Genomic DNA, 16,907 nt, shown 5'->3' with positions numbered 1-16,907 from the left:
AATACCAGTACCCACATTGTGAATTTAGGCACTCTCCAAAGTTTTATTTCTCTGTCCTGGAGATTTATGGTCTAACGAGGTATCAGGGCTCATGGCTGTAATTCAGCAATTGATAGCTTGAAAAAAGAGGATTGGTATAGGTTTGAGGCCCATACTGAGTGAGTTTAGGCAGGGTGAGCTACAGAATATGAGGCATTGTCTCAAAAAAAAAAAAAAAAAAAAAAAAAAATGAAAGCAACAGAGTTCATAGTGCAGTTTATTGGCAAAGTCTGAGCATGGGACTCACACTTAGAATCTCAGCACTTATAGCGTGGAGGCAGGAGAATTACCAGGCTGGGCTATTGAATGAGACCCTGTCAAAGGGGAAAATACACTACGAATGCATTTGAGACTCTTAAGCACTGTTTGTTTTCTTTGCTTTCTTTGGTAATTGCATTTTCATTCCCATCCCCACTTCTTCCACTCTGAGAGTTGATACGTCTGAGTGCTCGTTAGACCTTTCATCTGGGTTTCCCAGTCTGTTGATGGCACCACATTGGTCAACATTATTCAGGTGTAGAAATACTTTGACTTCTTTTTCCCTTTACCCTTGGATTATGACATACAGCTAGACTTCTGTCTTAGTTATGGTTACCGTGGCTATGACAAAATGCCATAACTAATGCAAGGTTAGTGGGAAAGGTTTTGTTTTGATTTATGCTTCTGCATCACAGTCTGTTATTAAAGGAAGTCAAAGCAGGGACCCGCACAGTTTAGGACCCTGGAAGCAAGAGCTGATACAGAGACCATGGAGAGTGCTGCTTACTGGCTTTCTCCTCATGGCCTGCTCTGCCTGCTTTCTTATAGAATCCAAGACCACTACCCACCATAGGCTGGGCCCTCCCCCATCTATTAAGAATTACTGAATTCTAATTAAAAAAAATGTTCCAAAGACTTGGCTACAGATTGGTCTTTGGAGGCATTTTCTCAGTTGTGGTTCTGTCCTCTCAAATGACTTTAGCTTGTGTCAAGTTGACCTAAAACTAGCCAGCACAACTTTTGTGTTCTGCATAATATCCCCCCTTTCCATTCTCATTCACAGTGCCCTAGACTTTGCCAAGGTTAGTTTGTAGCCTCCTCACTGACCTCCAGCTTTTTCCCCATTTTATCCTCTGTACCAGCATTACCAGAAATAATGGTTCTGGTCCTGTTTTGTTGTCTCTTATAAATAGAATACATTCCGAACTTTTTACCTACTATTTAATACTTTTTTGTCTCACCCATATCCACTAACATGGCAGGATCAATTGGCAGATAGTTAGCATGTCCTTGTTTTCCTGCCTGAACTATTGACTTGTCTTTAGCTTCAGACCTGTGCATGTTTTGTAAGGCCTAGCCTAACTGGTATCTCACTTACAGTATGATAAGCCAGAAGCCGTAGCCTCCTAGGATTCACTGTTTCTGCTTTGTGCTCACATCCCAAGAAGGCCTGTTTATTAGCTTCTGACACTTATCACCCTTCAAGGTTTTTCATTTAACGCACTGCTTCTATACAATTTCTTATAGAATAAATATGTTTTTCATGTCTTTTCTCCCCAACAATAGGTTTATGCTAAAACTATAGATGGGCAACAGACCATTATTGCATGCATTGAAAGCCACCAGTTTCAACCCAAAAACTTCTGGTAAGAAATAGATGTTATTTTTATCTAATTTATATTGGAAAGAACCCAGTGACTGTGGTTTTGTTTTAAAACTAACTTGGGATAGATTATTTGATTTAGAGACTTTATTTCTCCATCTATAAAATGAAGGACTTGGACATCGTTTAGATTCCTCTATTTCTAAGACTTTTGTAATTGTACCCTTTAGTCATACCAAGTGAGAGCATGTGACTTACACAGTATGCAGCTGGGAGTCTTAGGTCTCCTTGGGGTTGTCCATTCCTGGGACTGATTGTACAGTATGGTGTTGCCAAGCAGTCTCCCCTGATATGAGAAGAGCCTCCTGTGATCAAAATAGATGAGCCTCTACTTCAGAGGGGCAAAGGGAAAGTAGAGTCCACATACTTGGGAAAGGCTTGTTTATGATGAGCCACCTGGATCCAACTTTTATGTAGCAACTTTTATGATCTTGACTTTGTCACATCAAGACCAGCTCCCACCAACACTATTGCAAATGTCTGTGCCTGGTTACCTCTTTCCTGTGCTGCTGCTAATTGTGCAGCATCATGTTTGTGTGTTTTATAGGAATGGTCGCTGGAGATCAGAGTGGAAGTTCACCGTCACACCACCTACAGCCCAGGTGGTTGGAGTGCTCAAGATTCAGGTAAGAGTCCAGTGTATTTATAGATGATGTTTAAAATGTCATGTGTTAAAATAGGGGTGTCATTTGCTCTTTGTTCTGGTATTAGAAATAAAGACTAATAGAGCACTTCTCTGCAATGAGCAAGGCCTCGGGTTTCATCCCAGTCCCACACAGAGTGGAGGGGAGAAGAGGAATAAACTATACATTGATGCAGAAGAGGTCAGTGCAGTGAATAGTAGCAGCCTCCTTCCAGGAGTCACTTGAAGAACTATTCTGGGTTGATGAAGGGTGAATACTCCTGGATTGCTTTTTTTTCTTTCAAGGATAACAAGATCTTTTAGAAATATTCAAAATGGTTTTAGGAAAGCATAAGTGAGTATTAGGAGCTAGATGCCAGGCATGATGACACACATTTAATCCCAACAAAGGAGTGGCATACCGGTGGTTCCCAGTGAGTTTGAGGCCAATGCGGTCCATATAGTGAGTTCTAGGACTTCCAGGGCTATGTGGGTTTGTTTGCTTGCCTGTTTGTTTTTTAAGAGTTTTGTTGTTGGATTTTGTTTTGGAATTTTGGTTGATTGGTTGAGGAGGGGGGTTGTTTGGGGTTTTTTTGTTTGTTTGTTTGTTTTATTTTGTTTTTGATACAAGAGTTCTAAATTAAATTTAAACTAAAGCAGAGGAATTCTAGAGAATATTACAGGTGGTGTCATTTCATGGGATATCAGTAGTAAAGTGGAGGAGATTTTTAATGCTGGTGTCAGGACAGGCAGCTGAATGGTGGCTATTACTCATTTGCTATCTGTCTGGGTTGAAGTCTCCTGGTATCTTTGAAGAGATTTAACACTCTTAATTCAGGTGGTTTATCTTCAGTCTAGCTAACTGAGTCAGATTAAATTTTTCTGATAAATTAAATGATCAACATCTAATCATGCCTGTATTGTATTGTATTGCCTTTAACTAAAAAAATTAGCAAGATTCACATTTTTCACAGTCTGATTTAATCAAAATTATACCTGGGGAACAGGGACATAGCCTAGTGGTAGAGGGCTGACTTAACATGTATAAGCCCAGGTTCCATCCCTGGCACTAAAAGAGGAGTAAACTAAAGCCCATTACATACATGCAGGTCCTGTCAGCATTCATCTTTGCTGCATGTACATTATTATCTGCTTTTTTTTACCATCCTAGCCTCGGGAACATACTCAGCCAAGGTAGACAGGGTAGAAATACTGAATCTTTTCTCTTCAGTGAAATCTAAGAGCTAGTAGATAAATATGGTAGCCTATACCCTCTAGGTAGAGTGTGTTTTGCTTTGTCTACACAGCTGGATCCAGCTCAGCAGTATACTTAGAAAACTTCCTTCCCTAATTAAATACACAGTGTGGACTAACACTCCAGACCTCTTATAACTGTGGCATCAGCTTTGATTTGGCAAATTGTTACACATTTATCTAAATATTTCTCTTTCAAACAGAAAGATTCTTGTGCTTTTTCTTTTCCAGTGCACAGAGTGACAGTTCCTGACAAGATATATAAAAGGGCATAATGACTCTTTGTTTATACTTGCTTTTTGTTTGTTGTCTTTTTGAGACAGGGTCTCCTATAGCCCAGGCTAGCCTAGAACTTGCTCTTAATAGCATAAAGTAACCTTGAACTGATCCTGCTGCCTTATCCTGGTATATAGTCCTTGGCCACCAAGCAAGGCTTTTCTGTTCTGTTTGGGATGAATGCTGAACAAGCTGTCTACACTCAGCACTTCCCAGTCCTAAGTTCTAGGGTTCTTTTGGTTTGTTTTGGTCCGTTTTAGACAGGGTCTCTTGTAATTCCTCCTTTGACCTAGAACAATTATTAACCTTGAATACCTGATCCTCCTGCCTTCACTTCCAAAATGCTGAGATTACAGGCCTATATACCACATGGCTTGTTTCTCTTACTAATTTTAAGACAATGTCACAATCTCCTGGCTTGCCCTCCCAAGTTCTAGGAGCTGGTCCTATCACATACTTACCTGTCAGAATGAGAGTTATCAAGATGGGTCAGCCGATAAAGGCATCTGTTCTCAAGTCTGATGGTTGAGTTTAATACCTAGTTCCCACATGATGGAAAGGAGACCCAGGTCATCCTCTGATCTCCACATATGAACACATACACACTCAATAAATGATTTAATTAAAATAAAAAGTCATATATATTAAATATTATTTGGAAAAAATTTAGATATTTGCCCTTTATATTTTCCTTTGGCAAGTTTGCTATCCTTTGGCAAAAGGGTGATTCTGAGAAATAACAATTTCCGAAGACTTAAATTAAAACAGGCACACTGAAGTTTGTATTAGTCAACAGGACTTTGTTGTGTGTGTGTGTTTTTTTTAACTGAATCCTGAAGATGGTTCTGCTTTAGAGCAAGTAGAGTTCAAGTTGGATTTCTAAAGCTGCATCATTGGTATATGATCTCATAAAACTGATGTTTTTCAGATTTTTTTTGAGTTCATAACAGTGAAGCTTACTGCCCTTATCTTCTGTTCTTAAGAAGCACAGCAGATCATTATGGCCCAGACCTATAATCCCAGCTATTCAGGGGGCTGAGGCAGGAGGTATAGAATGAGACTTTCTCAAAAGAAATTAAAAATAAAAAGAACTGTGACAGAAGTTTGAACTAGTCACATATTCTTTTGTTGTTGTTTGGGGTTTTGGAGTTTTTTGGGTTTGGTTTTGAGGTGGAATTTTACTCTGTAGCCCATGGTAGCCTAGAATCTACTGTATAGTCCACATTGGCAGCAGTCCTTTTGCTGTACCTGCCTACATATCACCACCATACCTGTCTCTTCTGCTTTAGCTCTAAACACTGTTGGCTTGCATAGTAGGTCAGTGACAAGGTATTTGCTTAACATGTGTGAAGCCCTATCTTTGATCCCTAGGACTAGACAAGAAAAAAAGTATCATTGATCTTCAGCTACAGGTCTACTACAGGAGCAAAAGCAACAATGGTGGGCTTGAAGAAAAAATAAGCAGTTTGATACATTTACTCAAATGTGTGTCAGTGGTAAAGACTGTGTAGACTAATACAACACCACTCTCGTTGGTAATTTATAAACATCAAGTTTATTGTTCTCACTTGTATTCGTTGCTTTTTTTGTTGATAATAGCACACCACCATGACCATGGGCAGTTTATAAAAGAAAATCTTAATTTGTCTGTGGTTCCAGTGGAGTAAGAGTCAGTCATGGTAGCCGGGTGGTGGTGGTGCACGCCTGTAATCCTAGCACTTGGGAGGCAGAGGCAGTCAGATTTCTGAGTTCGAGGCCAGCCTGGTCTACAGAGTGAGTTCCAGGACAGCCAGGGCTACACAGAGAAACCCTGTCTCTAAACACCCAAAAAAAAAAAAAAAAAAAAAAAAAAAAAAGAATCAGTCATGGCAGAGAGCCATAGCAAGTGGCTCCGTGGCTGGAGCAGGAAGCTTAGAGATCCCATTCTCAACCTCAGGCAAAACGCAGAAAGAGCAAACGGAAAGTAGGAAGAGGTTGTGACCTCTCAGAACCTGCCACCCCCAGTGATGTACTTTCTACCTCGTGATTCTCGTGCTGAATTTTGGAAGGACGCCAACGTTCAGTCCATAGCACTAGATGAAGAAAAGGACATTAGCTGAACGACTTTCCCATCGCCTCTAATAGAATAAAGTTTGAATTCTTAATTAGGCTTATAAGGCCTTTGCACCTCTCATCATCGGCTTCAACTTGGTAGCAGGGTTGTTTGACACTCATTTAACATCCACTCATACAGGGAGGCCTTCGTCCTTCCCTCAGCTAAGCCAGTTTCCTTCCATTCTGATTCTTAGCCCTTTGCTGGGTGACCACCTCCTTTTTTTTAAAATGTGCATTAGTGTTTTGTATGCATGTATATCTGTGTGAAGGTGTCAGATCCCCTATAACTAGAGTTGCAGACAGTTGTAAACTGCCAGGTAGGTGCTGGCAATTGAACCCAGGTCCTCTGGACAAGCAGCCAGTGCTCTTAATTACTGAGCCATCTTTCTAGTCTACCTTCTCCATCTTAGCTGCTGAGTTGACAATTCCTATGTTCAAAGCCTTTTTCAGGTTTAGGATCTTGTTATTTGTTTCCCACTTATAAATGTCTTCCCTCATCCTGTTCTGTATGGCCAGTTTGTACTCCTTTTGACATAGTTTAATGGATCTTGTAACTTACCAAAATCCCTGAGCCTTCCATGTCTTAGGTCTACTAGGTATGACTTGTACTCTACCTCTTGAAAATTGTTTTTTTTATTGTGGCTTATCACTTTACATATTTGTAACTGTGTTTGCTGTTTTGTTCTGTGGTGCCAGGGATTAACTCTGGGGTCTGGTATAGAATAGGCAAGTGCTATGCCACTGACCTACAGTTGTAGCTCCAAAACTGCTTCCATTGTGCAGTGTTTTACATTTATTTATGGGGAAGGGTGGTACATGGGTAACCTCCAGTACTTCCAAGGAGGCCAGAGAACACAACACAGGGATGGTTTTCTCCTTTCACCTTGTAGCTTCAGGGATTGAACTCAGATCATCAGGCTTATAAGGAAAAGTTTGTAACCACTGAACCATCTCAATAACCCAACACTTATTTTTGAAAATTTTTGGTTGGTTGGTTGGTTTGGTTTTGGTTTTTCAAGACAGGGTTTCTCTGTATACCCCTGGCTGTCCTGGAACTCATTCTGTAGACCAAGCTGGCCTCAAAGTCACAGAGATATGCCTGCCTCTGCCTCCTAAGTACTGGAAATAAAGGTGTGTGCCAACACTGCCTGGCTTATTTTTGCAATTTTTTAAAATTATTTTTATTTTATATGTATGGGTATTTTGCCTGCACATATGCCTGTTATGTGCTTGGTGTCTAAAGAGATCAAAAGAGGACATCGGGTCTCCTGTAATTGTATTTATGGATTGTTCTGACTCACCATATAGAAGCTGGCAACAGAACCCAGGTCCTCTGCAAAAGCAGCAAATGTTCTTTTTTTTCTTTCTTTCTCTTTTTTTTTAAAAAATATTTACTTTATATAATATATATATATATATGCTCTGTTTTTATGCACACCAGAAGAGAGAATCATGTTCCATTACAAATCATTGTGATACCATGTGGTTGCTGAATTGAAATCAGAACCTCTGGAAGAGCAGTCAGTGCTCTTAAATGCTGAGCCGTCTCTCTAGCCCCCACAGCAAATGTTCTTAACCACTGAGCCATCTCTCCATCTCCTTATTTTTATAATCTACTAATAAATATGTTAGTTTTTAGTCTTCACTTCAACATTCAAGCTTTTTCTGAACTCAGTGAGTTTTACTTGCCAATACTAATAATCTTGCAGATGGAGAAATACCTCAGATATTAGGAACGAAGGTCTATTAAGAGTCCTTGATTTTCATAGAGAAAAACTATTGCTCAGTGATTTTTTATATTGATTATTTTAATCTTGTTAGAGTAGGATCTTGTCACTTGAGGATTGCCTCAAATTCCAGGCCAGCCCAAACTACCTATCAAGACTGAAAGAGAAGCCAAATGTTAGTTGTGTTTGTATGCATAATGGGTAGCCCAGCATCCAGACTGGCGCAAGCATACATTTGCTAAACTTAGTAAACCATTTTCCTCTGCCAAAGAGAGATTTCGTAAATTAATTATTAAGTGAATTTTTCTACCATTGTGAATTGTCATTGATCATATTTAATAAGTGTTTGCTTAGAGTAAAAATGGCCTCAAACATGGATTGTGCCCTCAGCACTGTTTCTGTGTAAAGTATGCATAACCCTTTTCAAATATTATCTCTCACAGGTTCATTATTATGAAGATGGCAATGTTCAGTTGGTTAGTCATAAAGATGTGCAGGACTCAGTAACTGTTTCTGTGAGTATGCAGTGGAGAATGTCAGCCTTACTTGTCTTTTCCTAAAAAATTTGCTTTTTACATGACAGATAAAAGAAGCAAATTTTAACAGTTTCTATTCATATTTTTTATTACCAAATGTCTGTATTGGTTTAAAGTCTTTGACTAAACGTGATTGTCATGTCTTAAAAGAACCTTCTTTTCTTTGGTTTTTTTTTTTTTTTGGGGGGGGGGCGGTGTTTGAGACAGTATTTTATGAATCCTAGGTTGGCTCTGAGCTTGCTTTGTAGCCACTGATGACCATGACCCCTGTCGTTCCTGCCCTCACCTCTTCACTGCTGGGACTAAGCCTGTTCACTACTGTGCCCAACCTGTACCGTTCTGAGAATGGAACCTAGGGCCTTGTGTGTACTAGGCTAGCACTCTACCAACTAAACTGTATCCCCAGGGCTGTGTTAATTTATTATTTATTGATTTATTTATTTATGGCATGAGATCATACATAGCCTTAGAATGAGCTTGAATTCCTTGTCTTCCTGCCTCCACCTCCTTAGTTCTGGGATTTCAAGTATATGCTACCATGCCCTGCTCTGAGAAGCACATATTCTTTGTTTTTCTTGCTTTTTTTTTTTTTTTTTTTTAGAATTATTTATATATTTAATGTTTATGAGTACACTGTAGCTGTCTTCAGACACACCAGTATAGGGTATCAGATCCCATTACAGATGGTTGTGAGCCACCATGTGGTTACTGAGAATTGAACTCAAGACCTCTACAAGAGCCATCAGTATTCTTAACCACTGAGCCCTGCTTTTTCTTTCTTAATTTTAAGATTTGCTCAAGAACAGAAATGTCACCAATTGGTACATTCAAGTTGAATGAACAGTTTGTCAAATGAATCCTGTGAGACTATATTCATATAACTAGGAAACGTTTAGTATTCAGGCAGGAAGTACTGTGTTCTGCAACTTGAAAGGAGAAATTGATGGTGTTCTTTAATTCTTCCTTTTATAGTGTCATTACTTCCTTAACTAATTACCCAAAGAGCTTTTGTTCATGTGTTATATTTATCAATATTTATATTAGTAAAATATAAAACTACCAGGCATGGTAAGGCATACCTTTCTCTATTCCTCATACTCAGAAGACTGAGACAGAAGTATTGTTGCAAATTCAAGGCCATTATAGACTATGATGTGAGATACTGTCTCTAATAAAATCATTTTTTAAATGAAAACTTGAGCAATGTCAAAATATTTAATTAAAAATGATGAAACTAGGTGTGGTAGAACAGGCCTGTAATTCCAGCATTTGAGAAGTGGAAATGGGAGTATTAAGAGTTCAAGGCTAGCCTTGGCAATAGGAGACCTTGTCTCAAAACATTCAATCAGGCCAACCTGAACTACAGTAGAACAGGTCAGCCTCAGCAACTTAGTAAAAATCTCTTAAAGTTCAAGTTTGAGGCTAGCCCAGGATATGTGAGAGTAAGATTTAAAGACCTAAACCAGGTGTGATAGTCACACCTCACCTGTACATGGAAATCCTGCTACTCAAAAAGCAAGTCTTTTAAAAAGAAAGTGCAAGGCCTGCCTCAGCTTCAGAGCAGTTTGAGGTGAGCCTGTATAAATGTATGAGATCCTATCTTAAACTATAATATTTTTAAAGGGCTTGTGAGGGAACGCAGGGTTGGGAGAGATGGCTCTTACAGAGAATTGAAGTTCAGTTCCCAGCACCTATGTTGTAACTCTAGCTCCAGAGGTCCAGAGCCTTCATTTGGCCTCTGAGGGTATATATACACAGACATATATACACATAAATAAAAAATTAAATCTAAAAGGGGGGGGGGGTGAGAATCTGAGTTTGAAAGTGTTTACCTGTAATCCTAGTACTTGAGAGACGAGACCAGAAAAATCAGGAGTTAAGGTCATCCTTGGTTATTTAGCAAGATAGGTGTCAAGTTGCAGTACAAGAGACCTTGAGTCAAAAAAGACAAAATGGGGGGTAGGGCTGGTTATGCTGAGGATATAGCTCAGTACTAGAGCATTTGTCTAGTATGCATAAGGTCCTGGTTTTACTACCCAGTACTGCACACAAACACACCCACACACACAGTTTCAAGACAGGATGCTATGTCTGCAGGGTATATAACGAAGAGAAAGTGCTTCTTCTGGGAAAGTGCTAGATTTAGGACCTCTCTCTAATTTCATTGTTGATGCCTTTATTTAATTTATTTGAGAGTGGTGGTACACACATACCATGTGTGTAGAGATCAGAGATCTATCCATGGGAGTCTGCTTTCTTCTACTAATATATAGGTTCCAGTTGTTAAACTCAAATTGTCGCGTAAGCATCTTTACCTGCTGAGCCATCTCACCAGTCTCTAGATCCTTTATTATTCATAATCTGTATTAACTTGGGTCAGGTCACTTCAGAAAGTTCTGTTTTTCATCTGTCAGATGTTAATAACACAACCCACTTAACAGTGGGTTGAAGTGATACTGTGTATATGAGCAGTGAATAAACTAGGATCTTTATACAAGTGTTAGTTAATAGAGTGGGCTTTTCAGTGTCTTTTCATTGCTTATATGTTTTTAAAAATATTATTTCCCTCTTTTCTTTCATTAGAATGAAGTCCAAACTGCCAAGGAGTTTATTAAAATCATAGAGAGTGCAGAAAATGAATATCAGGTAAGAAGATTTGGAAGTTATTTCTCTGTAAACATATTTTGTTCAATTCTTTGTGAACTTGGACAAAAAGCATACACTGTTGGCTATTACTAAGTGTGAGACTTCACAGGCCCTGCAGTTTGACGTTCTGTTTAAGATTATTAGACTGTAGCCATGTCTCAGGAGTACAGATGAGTTTGATGTGCTTTTAAGATTGGAGAGGAGCTCAACATGCATGTTGTCTTCCTGTGTCCTTTCTAACATGTCCTTTGTCTGATTATCTTCCTGTTTACAAACAACTCTTTCTATTCAAGCAACTCATTATCAATTATCTATTGCAGACAGCAATTAGTGAAAATTATCAAACTATGTCAGACACCACGTTCAAGGCCTTGCGCCGGCAGCTTCCAGTTACCCGCACCAAAATCGACTGGAACAAGATACTCAGTTACAAGATTGGCAAAGAAATGCAGAATGCTTAAAGGCCATCTGTAGGAGTCTCCAGTACATGGAAAGAAAAGGATTCAACACCGGTGTGGTCATATGATAAATAACGTGATTTATAAACAAACAAGAGTGATATTTTGCTAGTTAACAAAGTTAACAGATCTTCTAGCCTCATGGAATACTGTTGAACCTACAGCACTGTCTTGATTCTTTCGTGTGTGTGTGTGTGTGTGTGTGTGTGTGTGTGTGTGTGTGTGTGTGTTCTCTGCTTTGTAATTTTCTGTTATCACTATATCTACTTGTAAATCTTTTTTTTTTAATTCTGCTACATTTAATGTCAAAGAGATATATCCTGAAGTCATTTTACTGTTTAGAAACTTTCCTAGCCATGAAGTCCTATGACTGGTTTTTACAGAGTATCTATCTGTTGAGTACTTTTTACCCCTATGCTTTCAAGCACGTCCAGTACTTTGGTGGCTTTTAGTGATCCACCAATTGCTAAAGAGGCTATGCTACCAAGAGCTAAGTTGACAATACACTCCTTCTCTGTCTGATTGCTTGATCATTTATAGCATCTCACAATTGTAGCTTTCAGATTTGGATTGGGGCTTTTGGGGTCCATGTTGGGAGGCAAAGGAAGTTTCCTGGAAATTCCATGGCAGCAGCTTCTCTGGGGATTTGTTTTTAAATCCAAAGACTTGAACCACATCCCCTGCACATGAATGTTTGCTTATTTTCATTTTCTCATTGTCTCCTCCCATCTAGTTCTCTTGTAACCATGGATGTCTGTAGGAAGAACAGCTTAGAAAAAAGCATTGAGAAACCAGGGTTGTCAATCACATAGGTCTGTTTTCTTCAGTGGAAAGAAGTAAATGATGCGTGATCACTAGAAAGCTGGAGTGGTGTGGTCACACAATCTGGTGAACCTCTGCTCTTCTGTTAAAAACCAGCCTCCACCTTAATCTCTCCTACCCCACTCCAATAGTCTGAGCATTGTTTAGGCCCTAATGCTGGCCTTTGTCTCTCAGTGAATAAAACTTATGCCTGTTGCATATCCTTCCTCTCTAGGCCCTAGCCCTAAGTTCTGTTTGTCAGTAGAGTTCATTTTTATTGTAAAGGTCACAGGTGCTTTACTACTTTGCAGGGGAGTTAGATGTAGCCAGCCCTGAAGCTTTGCTATAAGAATTGTCACAAATAGACTCCCCCCCTCCCCCCAAGTTCTACTATGTTTAAATGTGTGGAAAAATTAAAACACAGGATCAGAGTCTAGAAGTCTTGATCCCATCTGGCCAAGTCTGCCTATACCAAGTTTTCATTCTTATCTATCCTGGGTCCACTTTTCCTGCCAGTGACAATACCTGCAGGAATGCCTCAACAGGTGTTGGCATTTTTAGAAGAGTTTTGCCCGTTAGTATTGCTCTTTCATTTTTGAGAACTGCTGACATACTGTCGATGTAGTAGAATATAAACTTGAAAACACAGACATTGAAGGAATAATAGGTATCTTTGCTTTATGCTCTCTGGCAGGATTGTTCTGTAAGCAGATGAATAAACAGCTATGTCTCTCACAAAGCTGTAATGAACCAAAGTGAAAAGAAGGGCTTCCAGGCAGTATCTGTCTGTCAGAACCTGGAATTTCAGAGCATGCTAGTGCTTTCTTCTAAACAGGATGTAAAATTAATTCCAAGTTACTCTTTCTCCATCCTACCTGCCTATAACACATACGTAACTGTGATATAGCTACCTTCCCAGGTATATTGGCAGGTGTGTGTGTGTGTGTGATCTCAGAACACACAGGTAATGTGATATGACCTATGACAACTGGTAACGGTGGATTCATTTACATTGTTTACACTTCTATGACCAGGCCTTAGGGGAAGGTCAGTTTTTTAACAAGAAACCAAGCAGTGTCTTCCTACCTGTCCCCAAATACAAGTTAAAACAGAAGAGTGTTTTGCTTCAGCTTTGTTTTCTCTTTTTTTTTTTTTTTTTTTTTGCTCAGTAATACAGTCAAGCAGGAGTTTGTTTGCAAATGAAAGCTGTGTAAGCATTTTTGTTTATTTCAAATAAAATATATTTGTATTATTTGTCATTCATACTATCCATCCATGCCACACTGTCTTCTGTACCAGGTAGTCCAATAGAAATACACCTGTTTTGTTCTAAAATTGTGTCTGTCCTTCTGTCAACCTTTGCTCTCAAGGTAAGATATTCAACTATAATGAATCTGTTTGTTGAGAATCTTCAAAGTTTCTGAAATTGTATCCTACTTTGGACTAGTATGGACTCGGTAAATATGCAAAGACTTGTAAAGAACAGCTCCTTTTTGAGTGTGAATAGTCTCTTAGGCTGAGGCAGGAGTATTTCTGTGAGTTTGAAGCCAGACAGGGCTACATAGTGAGTTTCAGAGCAGTCTAAACTACAATGTGAGGTCCCATTTCCAAGAAAGAAAAAAGTGGGGGTGGGTGCTAGAGGGAAGCAAAAGAGATTACTCAGCTGTTAGGAGTGAATACTGTTCTTGCCGACAACCCATGTGAGGTGGGACACAACCACCTGTAACTGGAGCTCTAGGGGCAACCTCTGAGCAGTCACACATGTGCATACATTTTTAAAAATAAACACTAGAGAGACTGGGCATGGTGGTACACACCTTTAATTCCATCACTCGGGACTAAGAAACAGGATGATTTCTGAGTTCAAAGCCAGCCTATTCTAAACTTGAGTTCCAGGACAGCTAGGGCTACACAAATAAACCTTGTCTCAAAAAAAACAAAAAACAAAAAAAAACAAAAAACAAAAGTAAAAATAAATGCTCAGGGTTTTACTAAAAAAACAAAATTTTAAATTTTACCACTCTCCACCCAAAAGCTACCAGTGACTCAAAAGATTTGTTTGGGATTTCCACCAATGTTGAAAAGAATCTGGTTATGAAAGAGCAGGCCTGACTGAGTGTAGTCACTAGGCAGGAGGTAAAACTGGAAGGATTCCTGCAGTTTAAGCCTGAGTGCTGGTTCACAATGGCTTAACCTGAAATGTTTTTCTCTCCTCCAAGTCTGATTTAGCTGCTGATAACCTGTAGAAAAGGGTTTGTTTGTTTGTTTGTTTGTTTGTTTGTTTATTATCTTGATTTGCAACGGAAATGGGAAATGGAATTTCCTTGATTTACCATCCAACACCAGCTGAGATTCCCTGCTTTGGGGGAACATTTAATGTGTGTCATTCTTGTAAAAAAAAAAATCACAGTATTCTTGCCTTTAACTCATTACTTGGGGGGGGGGGGGGGGGGGGGGCGTGGGTTCGAGACAGGGTTTTTCTGTGTAGCCCTGGCTGTCCTGGAACTCACTCTGTAGATCAGGCTGGCCTCGAACTCAGAAATCTGCCTGTCTCTGCCGAGTGCTAGCTGGGATTAAAGGCGTGCGCCACCACTGCCTGAGCTTCCCTCCCTCCCCCCACCCCCCATCTGTTGATTTTCTTATTCCAAGAAGACTAAAGAACAGAGAATCTGAAGTTCTAGGTTGGGAGTTGGCAAGGTGGTAAAATGGCTTAGGTCAGGGTGCCTGCTATCAAGCTTATAGGCTTGAGTCAAACCCACATGATAGAAGAAAAGAACCAACTCCTAAAAGTCATCTTCTGACCTCTATGCCTGCATAGTTCTGGCTTATTTGCATAAACAAGAGGAAGTCGACACCTTGCCAGGTCCTCAGAAAAATCTGGCTTCCTAGCAGAGTGAGTAGCTGCCTCATTCTGTCCATTTTCTCTTGCTATAGAAAGCAGCCTGTGGAGTCCGAGACAGATCAGGAGTTATCTGTGCAGCCTCTCATATTTGATGCTTTAGGGACACTGTTGAACATTGCTTCTTGGTCATTTGAATCTCCAGTTGTCCCTCTGTTGCTTAATCCTAGTGCCTCATCTGTTTTAGAATGTGAAATTTTAATGCTAGACTCATTTAAATTGATAAGGTATCCTTGGCCAGCTTCTTGTTTTTAAACAACCCCATCCACCCACCACTGTGAAAAGCAAAGAAAGAAAAGGTACTAACCAGAATAAAACTGGGTGGTCTTACAGTGGTTGAGATAAATTCTCCTTTAAATAGATGGAGTCTAATAGAAGTACACTGGTTCTGAGGATAGAAACCAATTATACCTCTTCAAACCCAAGATACCAAGAAACAAACATTCTGAGGCTTCTGGTAATGGTGCATACATGTAGTCCCAGGGCAGGAACATCACTGCAGCTCCCAGGCGTGGGCGTTGGGAGGAAGAATTATGAATAGAGATCTATAACTCACCCATGGGGCAATTCTGTTGCATATAAAGTCACTGTGGACATTGAATTAGTAAATGAAACGTTACTGTTTTCAGTTTCTTAACATTTCTCCTGCTGTAGCTAGGATGAATGAAGCTATGAAACAAAAACTTTCTTTGTAAAGCTTTCTGTACTTAAGAGTATTAGACCACATTTCAGTACACGACCTGTGGGAGCCATGTTTAACCTGTAAAATCACCAAAAAGCACAAAAGGGCAAAAGCTATAGCATTAAATAGATCATGAGAACACTTGGTTATGATGGTTGAAGCAAGGAGGCAGAGTGTCACAGTGTTCTCTCTGCCTAAACTGGAGCTGGGGACACAGGATTTCCTTAAAATCTGAAAGTGCCATGACTTGAATTACAAATAAATGTTAGTGAGTAGATAAATTTGCAAATAAAGTCTCTAAGGAAGACTAACTGTAGCTGGTATGGCTTTCCCTTGGTATGTGATAGACCAACCAATTTGAGTAATTTAGTTTCAGAGTTGTTTTAGTTGGTTTGTGTAGTGTAGTCTAATTTGAATACAAAGAGTATAGACTATTCACGTGATTTATACAACCCAATAAGCAGTATTAAGAAAGTAGCTGGGTGTGGTGGTGCACGTCTTTAGCCCCAGCGCGGCAGAGGCAGAGGCAGGCTCATCTTTTGAGTTCCAGGCCAGCCTGGTTTACAAAGTGAGTGCCAGGACAGCCAAGGCTGTTAGAAGAAGAAACCCTGGGGGGGAGGGGGTGGGATCCTCTTGAGAAGCTGGGGATTTATTTCACATACAGTTAGCTAACAATAAGTTTCAGACTGCTGCTACTGCTGTTCAGACTTACTACAATCTTGGAAGCCCAGTTCTTAAGAGAAAGATGAAATGAAAGCTCCAGGAAATTTCGGAGCTGATTTTGAGAGGGGGCAGCCATTCTAGACATCTAGAACTGTATGTATCAAAACAGTAACTTTCAAAGTAGAGCCTTCAAGAAGACATGTAGAAAGGTCACATTGTAACCAAAGCCACTCACCATCCAGAACATACCCAAGTTTTTACATAGACAACCATCTGTGTTTTGAGAATGTTCAGGAGATGGTCCAGAGAAGGGCTGAGGTCCTCAGGTGGCCAGATTTGCTGGTCAGAATTGGTAATGTGTGGTAGTGTGATGAACACACAAAAACAACCTTTTTTTAGACATAGAAATAGCTCACTCAGGAACCATAAAGTGCTCCAGTTAGTCACATGTCTGGTTATCTTGAGTAAATTATGTCATTGGATTCTGGTTATCAGCCTTGAGTGCTTTGGGATTCCTAACTGAGCTATTTCTGTGTCTAAAAGGCATTTTTATTGTGCTTATGACAGG

The 16,907-nt window shown here is 39.7% G+C and overlaps 1 protein-coding gene across 1 annotated transcript in view; it reads left to right on the top strand.

Annotated features, from left to right (window-relative positions):
* Window positions 1–13,358, top strand: part of Capza1 (capping actin protein of muscle Z-line subunit alpha 1) — a 48,138-nt gene extending 34,780 nt beyond the window's left edge. Inside the window, exons 6-10 of the mRNA XM_034499573.2 lie at window positions 1,585–1,664; window positions 2,229–2,307; window positions 8,098–8,169; window positions 10,774–10,836; window positions 11,157–13,358. Coding sequence (XP_034355464.1) covers window positions 1,585–1,664; window positions 2,229–2,307; window positions 8,098–8,169; window positions 10,774–10,836; window positions 11,157–11,297 — 435 coding nt within the window. The 3' untranslated portion in view covers window positions 11,298–13,358. The remainder of the gene's footprint in view (window positions 1–1,584; window positions 1,665–2,228; window positions 2,308–8,097; window positions 8,170–10,773; window positions 10,837–11,156) is intronic.
* Window positions 13,359–16,907: the final 3,549 nt, after the last annotated feature.

This window comes from Arvicanthis niloticus, chromosome 4, assembly GCF_011762505.2.
Source record: "Arvicanthis niloticus isolate mArvNil1 chromosome 4, mArvNil1.pat.X, whole genome shotgun sequence".
In the NCBI taxonomy this organism is placed as follows: domain Eukaryota; kingdom Metazoa; phylum Chordata; class Mammalia; order Rodentia; family Muridae; genus Arvicanthis; species Arvicanthis niloticus.
This window is presented reverse-complemented; position numbering and strand designations above follow the sequence as displayed.